This window comes from Coregonus clupeaformis, unplaced genomic scaffold (genome assembly GCF_020615455.1).
Source record: "Coregonus clupeaformis isolate EN_2021a unplaced genomic scaffold, ASM2061545v1 scaf0001, whole genome shotgun sequence".
In the NCBI taxonomy this organism is placed as follows: Eukaryota; Metazoa; Chordata; class Actinopteri; order Salmoniformes; family Salmonidae; genus Coregonus; species Coregonus clupeaformis.
Window position 1 is genome coordinate 2647243 of NW_025533456.1, and position 14639 is coordinate 2661881.

The 14639-nt window shown below is 42.0% G+C and overlaps 1 protein-coding gene across 1 annotated transcript in view; it reads left to right on the forward strand.

Moving 5' to 3' along the window:
• Positions 1-12329, forward strand: part of LOC123482983 (T-complex protein 1 subunit theta-like) — a 49476-nt gene extending 37147 nt beyond the window's left edge. The window contains exon 4 of the mRNA XM_045212241.1: positions 12266-12329. Coding sequence (XP_045068176.1) covers positions 12266-12315 — 50 coding nt within the window. The 3' untranslated portion in view covers positions 12316-12329. The remainder of the gene's footprint in view (positions 1-12265) is intronic.
• The last annotated feature ends 2310 nt before the right edge of the window (positions 12330-14639 follow it).

Genomic DNA, 14639 nt, shown 5'->3' on the forward strand with positions numbered 1-14639 from the left:
TGACAAGCATATTATTAATGTTAGCTCTCTGAGTACATCCAAGGGCCAGCCGTGCTGTCCTGTTCCCTCTTTGAGGCACCTTACCACATGACTGCGACAAAACTAGGGCCTGTAGGACCTGCCTTGTTGATAGTGCTGTTAAGATGGCAGAGCAGCGCTTTATTATGGACAGACTTCTCGCCATTATAGCTACTGTTGTATCAATATGTTTTGACCATGACAGTTTACAATCCAGGGATACTCCAAGCAGTTTAGTCACTTGCTCAATTTTCACATTATTCATTACAATATTTAGTTGAGGTTTAGTGAATGATTTGTCTCAAATACAATGCTTTTAGTTTTTTAAATATTTAGGACTAACTTATTCCTTGCCAGCCATTCTGAAACTAGCTGTAGCTCTTTGTCAAGTGTTGCAGTCATTTCAGTCGCTGTAGTAGCTGACGTGTTAGTGTTGAGTCATCCGCATACATAGACTTACTTAAAGCCAGGGGGATGTCATTAGTAAAGATTGAAAAAGTAAGGGGCCTAGACAGCTGCCCTGGGGAATTCCTGATTCTACCTGGATTATGTTGGAGAGGCTTCCATTAAAGAACACCCTCTGTGTTCTGTTATACAGGTAACTCTTTATCCACAATATAGCAGGGGGTGTAAAGCCATAACACATATGTTTTTCCATCAACAGACTATGATCGATAATGTCAAAAGCTGCACTGAAGTCTAACAAAACAGCCCCCACAATATTTTTATCATCAATTTCTCTCAGCTAATCATCAGCCATTTGTATAAGTGTTGTGCTTGTTGAATGTCCTTCCCTATAAGCGTGCTGAAAGTCTGTTGTCAATTTATTTACTGTAAAATAGCATTGTATCTGGTCAAACACAATTTTTTCCAAAAGTTTAATAAGGGTTGGTAACAGGCTGATTGGTCAGCTATTTGAGCCAGTAAAGGGGGCTTTACTATTCTTAGGTAGCAGAATTACTTTTGCTTCCCTCCAGGCCTGAGCGCAAACACTTTCTGGTAGGCTTAAATTGAAGACATTTACATTTTAGTCATTTAGCAGACACTCTTATCCAGAGCGACTTACAGTTAGTGAGTGCATACATTTTCATACTGGCCCCCCCGTGGGAAACGAACCCACAACCCTGGCGTTGCAAGCGCCATGCTCTACCAACTGAGCTACAGGGGACAAGACGTGGCAATATCGTCCGCTATTATCCTCGGACACCGGTGGCTTGTCGTTGTTGATAGACAACCATTATTTTTTCACCTCTTCCACTCTCACTACAGAATTCTAAATTACGATGTTTGTCTTTCATAATTTGGTCAGATATACTTGGATGTGTAGTGTCAGTGTTTGTTGCTGGCATGTCATTCCTAAATTTGCTAATCTTGCCAATGAAAAAATAATTAAAGTAGTTGGCAATATCAGTGGGTTTTGTGATGAATGAGCCATCTGATTCAATGAATGATGGAGCTGAGTTTGCCTTCTTGCCCAAAATGTCATTTAAGGTGCTCCAAAGCTTTTTACTGTCATTCTTGATTCAGAAAACTTTAATGTCCTCAGAGAGGCAATTCATTTTGCAGCAGTCACAAAAAATATCACATATAAAAAATTTAACATAAATGGCGAGGGATAGCAAATATTTACAAGCAAATAGGCAGGGTAAGTGCAGTTTCATAGTGCAAGTGTTAAGTGCAATTAATCCAACATTTTGTTAAGTTGCAGAATTGCATTCGGAATAAAAGAGTAGTTGGCCCTATTGTTTTTATCTTAGGTAGTCTATACCAGCGGCCAGAGGGAAGGGGCTGGAATTTGAAGTGGAGTGAATGGGAAGAGTCAACCTCTATTTTATTTGCCTTCTTGATGGCTCTGCCCAGGTAGAGAGATGACAGTTCTTGCTATTGCTGCCCCTTGACTTTTCCGCAAGTCCTGACTATCTTGCCCAACCTATTTTTCTGTGAAACTTGATATTCCCAAACCAGCAGGTCAAGCAGTAGGACAGAATTCTCTCAAATAATTACTTATAAAAGAGAACCATGATCATCAAAAAAGTGTAGTTTCCGTAAGAAATACAGTCTGTTGGCCTTTCTTAAAAATAGCGTCAGTACACTGATCCCAGGACGGCTTGTTGTCAATGACTAGCCCAAGGTATTTGTACTCTTCCACTATTTCAATGGGCTAACCTTATATCAGTGATGGTGTGTGCATGGTAGTGTTCCTTCGAAAGTCATGTCATTTATCTTTGTTTCATAGTGTAGCTTCTTCTTTTTATTCAGTTTAGTCACATGATTTCTCAATTTGCAGTATGTTTGCCAATCGGTTGTGCAGCCAGACTTATTTGCCATTCATTTTGCCTCATCCCTCTCAGCCATACAATTTTTCAATTCCTCATCAATCCATGGGGATTTAACAGTTTTTACAACCATTTTCTTAATGGGTGCATGCTTATTAGTAACTGGGATAAGCAATTTCATAAATGTGCCAAGTGCAGCGTCTGGTTGCTCTTCATTGCACACCACAGACCAACAAATATTATTTACATCAACAACATAGGAATCACTACTAAACTTATTGTATGACCTCTAATACACTATATTAGGCCCAGCCTTTGGAACTTTGGTTTTCCTAGATACAGTTTGGCTACTATATTGTGATCACTACATCCAATGAATTTGGATACTGCTTTAAAGCACATTTCTGCAGCATTAGTAAAGATGTGATCAATACATGTTGATGATTTCATTCCTGTGCTGTTTGTAACTACCCTGGTAGGTTGACTGATTGATAGCCTGAACCAGGTTGCAGCTTTCTCTTGAGTGAAAAGCTGCAACCTTTCTCTTGAGTGGGCAGCCTGATGAAGCCAGTCAATATTTAAATCACCCAGAAAATATACACCTCTATTGATATCACATACGTTATCAAGCATTTCACACATGTTATCCAGATACTGACTATTAGCACTTGGTGGTCTATAGCAGCTTCCCATCAGAATGGGCTTTAGGTGAGGCAGATGAACCTATATTATTACTTCAACAGTATTTAACATGAGATCCTCTCTAAGCTTTACAGGAATGTGGTTCTGAATATAGATGGCCACACATCCACCTTTTGGCATTTCTGTATTTTCTGTAGATCTTATAACCATGTATTGCTACCACTGTATCATCAAAGGTATAATCTAAGTGAGTTTCAGAGATTGTCAGAATATGGATGTGATCTGTTACTAGCAAATTATTGATTTCATGAAACTTGTTTCTTAAGCTACATATGTTAACGTGACCTATTTTTAGCACTTTTCTGGGATTCTTGATTGATTTGATTGCTTTACTGGGAAGCTTAGCAGAGGTAGACATGCTCATGTTATTTATGTTAGTGCAGGGTGCAATGCCCCTGGTATAATGTACATTTGCTGAAGCATTATGACAACTCAGCGACACAATGGTAGGGATTAAATGAGCTGCGCTTGGGTCATTAATAAGTAATTGTCTCAACGCAGCCTTATAATGCTGTGAAAGGATCCAGGAACCCAAATGATTTGGTTGGATCCCATTCTCCTTATAAAACTAGCTTTGTTACAACCACAGAGCTGCAATAGTCTTGTAGCCAGTTATGGCGGGCTAAAAGTCTGCTGAACCATTCAATACCACAATTTAGGGAGGGACAGATATTATGGGGTGTTTGTTGGTGTCAAGTAGTGACTCAATCAGTTTTTTAAAATCCATCTTCAGCTGTTCTGAGCTGCCCTTCATAATGTCATTGAATCCCACGTGAACTATGATAGACTACATTTCCTGATGCTGGTTTAAAATGTTTGGGAGCAGCTTATTGATGTCCTGTGCTCGTGCTCCTGGATAGCACAAAGGTTTTGCTCCAGGGACATTTTAAAATGTTTTGTCATGTAACAGACACTCTTTTCCAGAGCGACTTACAGGAGCAATTAGGGTTACGTGCCTTGCTCAAGGGCACATCGACAGATTTTTCACCTAGTCTGCTCGGGGATTAGAACCAGCGACCTTTCGGTTACTGGCACAATGCTCTTAACCACTAAGCTACCTGCCGCCCATTTCTCACCATTGAACTGCCCACAACGGCCGGAGAAGAGAATGGCGAAATCCGCCCATTCCCACCTCTTACACAATTCTTTCACGGGCCCATGAGAAGCAGGATAGCGTACGCCCGCTGCTCCCGGAGATAGGTCCAGACCTCCCACAGCAGGCAGTGCCCCGTCAGATCAAGAGAGAGGGAAAGGAGCCGAACTTGACGACGAAGTTGCTGCTGGAGTCAGCTACGCCGTCGCAGACACAGGCAATCCCAGCAATGAAGGCGCAGGTAGATCAGGCACCAGTGCAGCAAAGCTATTTCTTATGTCAATCTGCTCCGAACCTCTCGCAGTCACTCCTGTCCGCTTAGCAGCATGCCGCTGCCTTCGGTTTCCATGACTTGTGAAATGGACCAGCGCTGATTTAGAACACTCTTCTTGCTGTTCTCCGTCTACTCCACTACAGGATGGAGGAGGAGAAGCAGATGGAGACGATTTCCTTGGCAAACAAGTTCCAGGTAGCACAGACCATTCGGATAGGGGCCATAGCGGCATCCAGCCATAGGAGTTGAGAGAGAGAAAGTTCCAATTTGTGTTTTCCCCATAAGTTTGTGCAGAATTGAGATGTGTTTGCTTAGCATAGCCACCTTATTCCTGTAATCCTCCGCAAATAAACAATTGCCGCATTGGAACTCAGGATTCTCAATATTGTCCCAGACAAGAGCGTAATAAACACAGCTTCTACAGCACTGGAAACGTTTTTTAGCTATTCCAGGCAAAGCGGGCTCCGTTGCAACCTAGCTAGCTAGCTTGCTGGCTAGTTGGTAGCAATTGTTGACACAGGTATCTGAATTCTTGAGTTCCAAAGTTTTCGGCGTCGAGTCAGTGTCCCCCGACAGCAGCTGGCGGGGAAACACAAGTAGCACAATGAGGGGCTATATTGATCACAATTTGGAATCACACTCACTCACACACTGGAAATAATTATTTTCCTTTAGCTTGTGCTATTGAGGGTGTTGTACTTGTTCCCTTCGGTAGTCTGGCTCGCTGTGTATGGTATACTAAAGTATAATTACAAGCATTCCATAAGTGTCAAAGGCTTTTATTGACAATTACATTGTTTATGCAAAGAGTCAATATTTGCAGTGTTGACCCTTCTTTTTCAAGACCTCTGCAATCCGCAATGGCATGCTGTCAATTAACTTCTGGGCCACATCCTGACTGATGGCAGCCCATTCTTGCATAATCAATGCTTGGAGTTTGTCAGAATTTGTGGGTTTTTGTTAGTCCACCCGCCTCTTGAGGATCGACCACAAGTTCTCAATGGGATTAAGGTCTGGGGAGTTTCCTGGCCATGGACCCAACATTTTCGATGTTTTGTTCCCCGAGCCACTTAGTTATTTTGCCCTATGGCAAGGTGCTCCATCATGCTGGAAAAGGCATTGGTCGTCACCAAACTGTTCTTGGATGGTTGGGAGAAGTTGCTATCGGAGGATGAGTTGGTACCATTCTTTATTCATGGCTGTGTTCTTAGGCAAAATTGTGAGTGAGCCCACTCCCTTGGCTGAGAAGCAAACCCACACATGAATGGTCTCAGGATGCTTTACTGTTGGCATGAAACAGGACTGATGGTAGCGCTCACCTTGTCTTCTCCGGACAAGGTGTTTTCTGGATGCCCCAAACAATCGGAAAGGGGATTCATCAGAGAAAATGACTTTACCCCAGTCCTCAGCAGTCCAATCCCTGTACCTTTAGCAGAATATCAGTCCGTCCCTGATGTTTTTCCTAGAGAGAAGTGGCTTCTTTGCTGCCCTTCTTGACACCAGGCCATCCTCCAAAAGTCTTCACCTCACTGTGCGTGCAGATGCACTCACACCTGCCTGCTGCCATTCCTGAGCAAGCTCTGCACTAGTGGTGCCCTGATCCCGCAGCTGAATCAACATTAGGAGACGGTCTTGGCGCTTGCTGGACTTTCTTGGGCGCCCTGGCGCCTTCTTCACAACAATTGAACCTCTCTCCTTGAAGTTCTTGATGATCCGATAAATGGTTGATTTAGGTGCAATCTTACTAGCAGCAATATCCTTGCCTGTGAAGCCCTTTTTATGCAAAGCAATGATGACGGCACGTGTTTCCTTGCAGGTAACCATGGTTAACAGAGGAAGAACAATGATTTCAAGCACCACCCTCCTTTTAAAGCTTGCAGTCTGTTCTATCTCAATCAGCATGACAGAGTGATCTCGAGCCTTGTCCTCGTCAACACTCTCACCTGTGTTAACGAGAGAATCACTGACATGATGGCAGCTGGTCCTTTTGTGACAGGGCTGAAATGCAGTGGAAATGTTTTTGGGGGATTAAGTTCATTTTCATGGCAAAGAGGGACTTTGCAATTAATTGCAATTCATCTGATCATTCTTCATGACATTCTGGAGTATATGCAAATTGCCATCATCAAAACTGAGGCAGCAGACTTTGTGAGAATTAGTATTTGTGTCATTCTCAAAACTTTTGACCACGACTGTATATAATATTACAAAAGCAGAAGGTAATTAAAGTGCAACTTACCTCTGATCGTGTTGGGCTAAGAACCCACAAACAAAAATATCCTTAAGACGTGCACTTCACGTCAAGAGCCGTGGTGGAGATATGGGGTTAGATGGACAACTTTAAGAGCCAATGGACTTAAGAGTTTTGATGACAAGCTATTTTGAATACATTTCATTGGTTAAGGGGTCGTGAAACGTTCTTATAGACATAAAGGGGAATAGTATCGATTCATGTAAAAAACAAATAATCACTACATCTGACAGCAACGATAAAATAATATAAACCTATGTAACTGAAATTATTTGTTCTGAGTATCCTTCAGAAATTACTTGAGTAAGAGTACAAGTACACCCCACAGAGAGTAACTAGAAAGGTTACTTGTGGCATGTAACTACCCACCTCTGTGCGGCGGTATATCAAGACCAGCGGCAGCTAGTGGTCAAAACTTGGTACTTTCAAACTACTTTATGGTAAATAATGCAAACGACTACAATGACTAATTTCTCTGAACAGGGGAGAGAAAAAGAAAACATCTCCAGATTCACAGGGCATACATTACATAGTACGGAGAAGCAATACTACAAGCCACAGCTTTATACTACTTGTCAAACATAGAGAACTGATACTGTATACTGGTTGTTGGGGTGGGATTGGCATGGGGTGTGAGGAGTCCGTGGGTGGCTTTTTAATTTTTGGGGGGATTCCTTAATTTGTTACTCATTGGTAGGAAGAAGAAGAAGTTTGGCCCAAATTGGATGTTGCGTACTATTATTTATTTAATATTATCTGAATCTTATAAATTAAAATTGCCAATTTGAGTGCAATCAATTAGCTTAATTTCTCAGAGATCAAATTATATTTAATTGTATCTGTTGCTAACTACAGTAACGATTTCAGAACAATCTGAGATGGTGGGTGTCGAAATCCTCTTCTTGTGCTTTTTAAGGTGGAACTTCCCGGAAGGTAAAATGGCTACAGCAGAATGCATTAGGTAGTGTTTGGATGTGTGTTAAAGTGTGCAGTGTGATATCACACAGCCACCAGGCCTAAATGTACTGTATCCTCGCTGGCTGGTTGATTCGTAGCTAGAGCTATGGTATGACAGAGGTTTCTTTTCAAGGTTGTCCTGAAATGACTTTAGAATAAATATATGGTGCAGTCATAGAAACACACACACATACACGCACGCATATATACACAAACACTTATAACAAATACATATCACCCACATACCACGTACACAATACCCTATTCACGTTCATACAAACAGTAATGTATTACACATACGCACATACACACGCATCCGCATGCACACGCACTCACACACACTACAGGTTCCCTCGGGGCTGGAGTTGTCATTTCATTGCAGACAGTCCTTCACAGCAGTTACTGTACAGTCTCACACACAGAGATATTCATTGTTTGTGTTTCTGGAAAGCAAAGATTGACTGATAGATGATGGTTGCGGGGCAGATGGGCTGGTCATTCCTGGGTTTTCAGAAGAGAGGAGGAAGTAGCATCACTAGGACATTAAGATGCCAATGAGGGTAGGTAGCTAGACATTGGGCCTTTGTCCCACATGGTACCCTGTGCTCTACTTTTGACCAGGGCCCATAGGGAATATGGTGCCATTTGGTACGCACCCTGGGTCAGACAGACAGGCAGCTAGTCACCTTCAATGGAAAATGGAAATAGGCTAATGCAGGCCTGCAGGGCACAAAGACAGACATGTGGGAGTGTAAAAGAGAGAGAGGGAAGTAAAGAAAGAAATACTTAGAAATCAAAAAGGAATGAAAGCAAGCAGAAGCCGAGAGTAACAAATAGAGAAAAACGGAGAGAGAGAGGGAGAATTAAAAGAGAGAGAAAGAGAGAGTTAGAGAATGAAAAGAGAGAGAGATATGAGCCACAGAGGATGTCTGGAGGATAATCAACAGGTGATATCATTTACCCAAATAATGACTTCAGCTACAGTAAAGAAGGAGGTCACAAATGTGTTTTCAGGGCATTAGCTACCCTCATAAAGGAGAGGGAAACCAGCTCTGTCTTTCCATTATCCCTCTATTCCTCCCTCCCGCTCTCCTCTCAATCTCTCCATCCCTCCATCACCCCCCTAAGCTGCTCTGCTATTTGCTTCGTCGCGGCTTAAGATGGAGAATTGAATCCCTATCAGACTCCGTTCATTTCCAGTGCAGTGTTATATATACTGTATATATAATATATAATAGTGTTATATGCAGTGTTATCAGTAGGATAGATTTAAGCTGTTCCAGATGTCAAGAGGTCAACTCAACTGATGCTATTATTATTCTGGCTCTGTTAATGCTGTGGTGTTTAGTGGACCTAATTCAGCAGGAAATGACTGCTTAGAGTAAGTCATTATGTGTGGAATGTGATATGGGATATGATCATGTGTTGCTGGGAGGTCTCTGGACCATCATATGTATTACACAATGCAACACATGATGATGGTACTATGGCTTCTGTGATAAAAATGACTTCTATAATATTTAATAATATAACATATTATGATAACAATATTGTCATGAAAAGCTTATATAGAATCACCTAAACTGTACAGCACATTGTATGACTTTGGCAGATTCAGTAACTTTAAGTAATAACGGTACAGTCTGTACTCAGTTGGAAAGGTCAGATCCTGAGAACATCTAGGTTTGCTTCGACACCAACACTCAGTTGGAAATATACTGAACAAAAATATAAACGCAAAGTGATGGTCCCATGTTTCATGAGCTGAAATAAAAGATCCCAGAACTTTTCCATTCGCACAAAAAGGTTATTTCTCTCAAATGTTGTGCACAAATTTGTTTATATCCCTGTTAGTGAGCATTTCTCCTTTGCCAAGATAATCCATCCACCTGACAGGTGTGGCATATCAAGAAGCTGATTAAACAGCATGATCATTACACAGGTGCACCTTGTGCTGGGGACAATAAAACGCCACTCTAAAATGTGAAATTTTGTCACACTACACAATATCACAGATGTCTCAAGTTTTGAGGGAGTGTGCAATTGGCATGCTGACTGCAGGAATGTCCTCCAGCGCTGTTGCCAGACAATTTGAATGTTAATTTCTCTACCATAAGCCGCCTCCAACATCCTTTTAGAGAATTTGGCAGTACGTCCAACTGAACTCACAACCGCAGACCACGTTTAACCACGCCAGCCCAGGACCTCCACATCCGGCTTCTTCACCTGTTGGATCGTCTAAGACCAGCCACCTGGACAGCTGATGGAACTGAGGAGTGTTTCTGTCTGTAATAAAGCCCTTTTTTTGGGGAGAAATTAGGGCCTAATTAATTTATTTCAATTGACTGATATCTTTAAATGAACTGTAACTCAGTAAAATCGTTGAAATTGTTGCATGTTGCGTTTACATTTTTTTCAGTATAGGTTAGAAAAATATAAATAACTTTCCCAAAATGTCCATATTTTCCAAAAATCCTGGTTGGGGGATTTCGGATTTCCTGTTTATTCCCTCCTGATTCAGTGAAACTTCCGATCAGGATTTCTGTAAAACCTGGACATTTTGGGAAAGTTACCAGAATTTTGCAACCTTAGTTGGGCTAATAGGTAAGGGTGGATGGATATAGAGTAATTGTGGGTATAATCTGTTAGGCAGTCTGTTTTATTAGGGCCTCATAATAATAATCAGAGCAGCGGAGACTGAACAGAGAAACAGTAATAAGTAGGCTGGTCCCCAATCATATTTTTCCTCTCCTCTCTTTCACTACTCTCTAGCTCCTTTTTGTTTCTCTCTCTCCCTTTATTCTCGCTCTCTCTTTTCTCATCCTTTTTATCGCTCTCTCTCTCTCGCTCCCTCTCTCTCTCTCTCTCTCTCTCTCTCTCTCTCCGTCTCTCTCTCTCTCCCCATCTCTCTCTCTCTCTCTCGCTCCCTCTCTCTCTCTCTCTCCCCGTCTCTCTTTCTCTCTCTCCCCGTCTCTCCCTCTCTCTCGCTCCCTCTCTCTCTCTCTCTCTCTCTCTCTCTCTCTCTCTCTCTCTCTCTCTCTCTCTCCCTCTCTCTCTCTCTCTCTCTCTCTCTCTCTCTCTCTCTCTCTCTCTCTCTCTCTCTCTCTGTCTCTCAGTCTCTCGCTCCCTCGCTCCCTCTCTCTCTTTCTAGCCTCCTACCCCCTTCTCTCTCACATTTGGACATGTTAAGTTGCCTAAATTATTTCATAAGCATCTTGGCCTTCAGTGTAGGAGGGGGAGATAAAGGAGGAAATTAATAACATGGCACTGATTGGGCCTAATTATGAGTTTGACTAAAGGTTTTAATTAGGGAACCGAGCAGTCCATTTTGAGAGGGCGACAGAGGGGAGGGCGAGGGGGATGGAAAGAAGAGGGGTGGGGCGAGGGGAGGGGGGAGTTAGTGGAGAATAGAGGATCTGAGAGTGTGCATGCCGATCAGTCGTCACCTCTGGAACAGTAGGGAAATGGTATCGTTTTTCTTTCTGTTTCTCCTGGTGTACGGTATCATACCTTGTGCAATTTCCTTCCTCTCTCATTCTGGGTCTCCAAGCTTACCATAGATCGTTGGTCAAACATTATCTTCCCTTTATTTTATTCTCCTCTCATCTCCATGTCTTGTTCCCTTGTTCTTTCCACCAATGCTCATTGTCTCTCTTTTCTTTTCTTTCCTCTTCCACATTACAACCCCCCCTCCCCCTCTTCTCCAGTCCTCTCTTTTTCTCTCCATGGTCTCTGTACAGTAGTCCATTTGGCACAGGCCTCATCTCTATCTCTCCACCCTCTCTCTCCCTCTCTCTCACACCTCAATTTTCAGCCTCTGCATAATTAATTAGCAGCAGTGTTCACTATTACTGCAATTACTTCAGAGAAGCAGAAAACCAGAGAATAGGGCCAAAATGAAAAGTAAGGGATGAAGAGAGATTTACATCCTTAAAGAGTCTCCATAATGGGGGAAATGTAATTGAAGGGTGTGATTTTTTATCATACAAGACCAATTTGAAATAGACTAGAAGAAGGAAAGGTTGTGGTATGAAACGAAGATGGAAAATCATAGTGATTATAATTGTTTATGTGTCAGATATGGTCCCCTGTAGCTCAGTTGGTAGAGCATGGGGCTTGCAACGCCAGGGTTGTGGGTTCATTTCCCACGGGGGGGCAGTATGAAAAATGTATGCACTCACTAACTGTAAGTTGCTCTGGATAAGAGCGTCTGCTAAATGACTGAAATGTAAATATGGAAAACTTTATTTGAAAAGCCAGGAAATGTCTCTTAAAAATGGTAGTCCAAAAATGTGCACTGTCTGTTTAAAAAAAGGTCTCCTCTGTTTGATTAAACAATCAATCATCATTTATCATTTCCAACAGTCAATACTCATGTAGCCAGCCTCTGTAGTCGAATCCGCCCGTGGCGTCAGTTCCTTCACTTTCAGTTAGGCCTTTTACATTACATTTACATTTACATCATTTAGCAGACGCTCTTATCCAGAGCGACTTACAAATTGGTGCATTCAACTTATGATAGCCAGTGGGACAACCACCTTTTTTTTATGTATGGGGGGTGGGGGAAGAAGGATTACTTTATACTATTCCAGGTATTCCTTAAAGAGGTAGGGTTTCAAGTGTCTCCGGAAGGTGGTCTCCTTTTTTCTCCTCTTTTCTCCTTAGCTCTCTATTGATTCTCTTTCTCTCCACAGGTTCCAGTCTCTGTGAAGGGAAGGTAGTGGGGAAGAAGAAGGCAGTGTAAGTATCGGAGGCAAGTAGGTATCAGTTTCCCCGTATGACTTCCCTCTTACTTCTACAGTATATCTTCAGCACAATGTTAGCTCATATCCTGCATAATCAGAACTTATCCACATTACAGAAGTGACGTTGATCCGTAGATGATAACTTCGAGGGCGAGAGGAAAAGAGTACTTCACTTTAGTTTGTAGCAATGAGTGTTTAAGACAGGCATGGATATGGGCTCTGTGCGTCCTGTGGTGTAAAGTACTTAAGTAAGAATACTTAGAAGTACTATATTTTTACATTTTAGTCATTTAGCAGACGCTCTTATCCAGAGCGACTTACAGTTAGTGAGTGCATACATTTTCATACTGGCCCCCCGTGGGAAACGAACCCACAACCCTGGCGTTGCAAGCGCCGTGCTCTACCAACTGAGCTACAGGGGACTACATAAGTCGTTTTGGGGGGGATCTTTTACTTCACTACATTCCTAAAGAAAATTATGTACTTTTTACTCCATACATTTTCCCTGACACCCAAAGGTACTCATTACATTTTGAATGCTTAGCAGGACAGGAAAATGGTCCAATTCACACACTTATCAAGAGAACATCCCTGGTCATCCATACTGCCTCTGATCTGGCGGACTCACTAAACACACGTGCTTTGTTTGTAAATGATGTCTGAGTGTTGGAATGTGCCCCTGGCTTTCCATAAATAAATAACAAACAAGAAAATGGTTCAGTCTGGTTTGCTTAATATAAGGAATTGATACTTAAGTATATTTTAGCGATTACATTTACTTTTGATACTTAAGTATACTTAACCAAATACTTTTAGACTTTTACTTAAGTAGTATTCTACTGGGTGACTTTTACTTGAGTCATTTTCTATTAAGGTATATTTACTTTTACTTAAGTATGACAATTGGGTACTTTTTCCACCACTGCAGGCGGCCACCGGAGAGCTGTGTGTCCAAACTGTCGGATGCTGGGAGAGAGGCACGCTCACTGGCTGTGCACTTTCGTCTTTTAGGGAGTCCCGTTCATTTCCTTCACCTGTGCACAAGCAAGAGTGGAAAGAGAGGCATGCAGGAATGTGGGTTAGCATATCATTGGCCAACTAGCTTAATGGATAGCACTCGTGAGAATTTAGCACATGCATTATTGGTAGCACACATGAGATTTCACACTTCAATTATTGAACACAGCACTCGTGAATAGGTTGGCACAGCAGAAGTATTTCAAAACGGGAAAACAGCAAACGTGAGAGGAAAAAAAGCTCTTCATCACCAGGTGACATATTCATTAAATACAACAACGCATAAACAACTACTCTCTCTCATTGAGTATGTAGTGTACTATGTATGTAATATATTATGATAGAAGATGAACAATAACTAATTGTTTACCATGCAAGTCACTAATGTAACATACGGTTAAAAGACTAAATGTTTATTGGTGATGAACTTGACAAATCATTTAATTCATCAGTTAAACAATTAAGAGGCAAAGAGGCATACAATGATAATTCACTGGTTCCTAATGTGGGCACGATTCATTCCTGGTTCCCTTCCATGCCATTCAACCTCAATTTGATTGCATTTTCTATTCTACGCACGCACACAAACACACTACTCACTGAAATAATTCCATAAGATGTAATGAGAAAGGCTGACAAAAGAACAATGAAAGTAAAAAATGTTAGTTGGCTAAAGACAAACAGAGAGAGAGAGAGAGAGACAGACAGACAGACAGACAGACAGACAGACAGACAGACAGACAGACAGACAGACAGAGAGACAGAGAGACGAGAGAGAGAGAGAGAGATATACAACCTGGAAGCAAGGTATTCCTAATTACTGATACAAATGTATTCAGCGGCAGTTGCAGCATTGTGTTGTCATGTTATCATCTGTCTGGTGCTGTAATTTCCGGTGTGTGTGTGTGTGTGTGTGTGTGTGTGTGTGTGTGTGTGTGTGTGTGTGTGTGTGTGTCTGGTCCTGAATTGATTTGCATGTGAATGTTTCTCCTCCCGCTGTAATTGTTTACTCTGGCTAATTACAAAGTGTCTGTCATTACCTCTCCGGGTTTGTGCGTGTGTATGTGTGTGTGTTTGTGTGTGTGTACATGCTTACCTACCTCCTCTTTGCTCGCCAACCATTCCTTTGTGTTGCCACGGACGCTGTAACAGACAGAGGAAAGGTAGAGAGGAAGAAAGGAAAATATGGAGGCAGGGGAGAGAGTAGGGGAGATAGGTGTCCGTGAGAGAAGAGAAGAGAGAGAGAGAGAGAGAGAGAGATGGGGAGATTGGATCTGAATACAGAACAGAGTTATTAGAAAGAGTG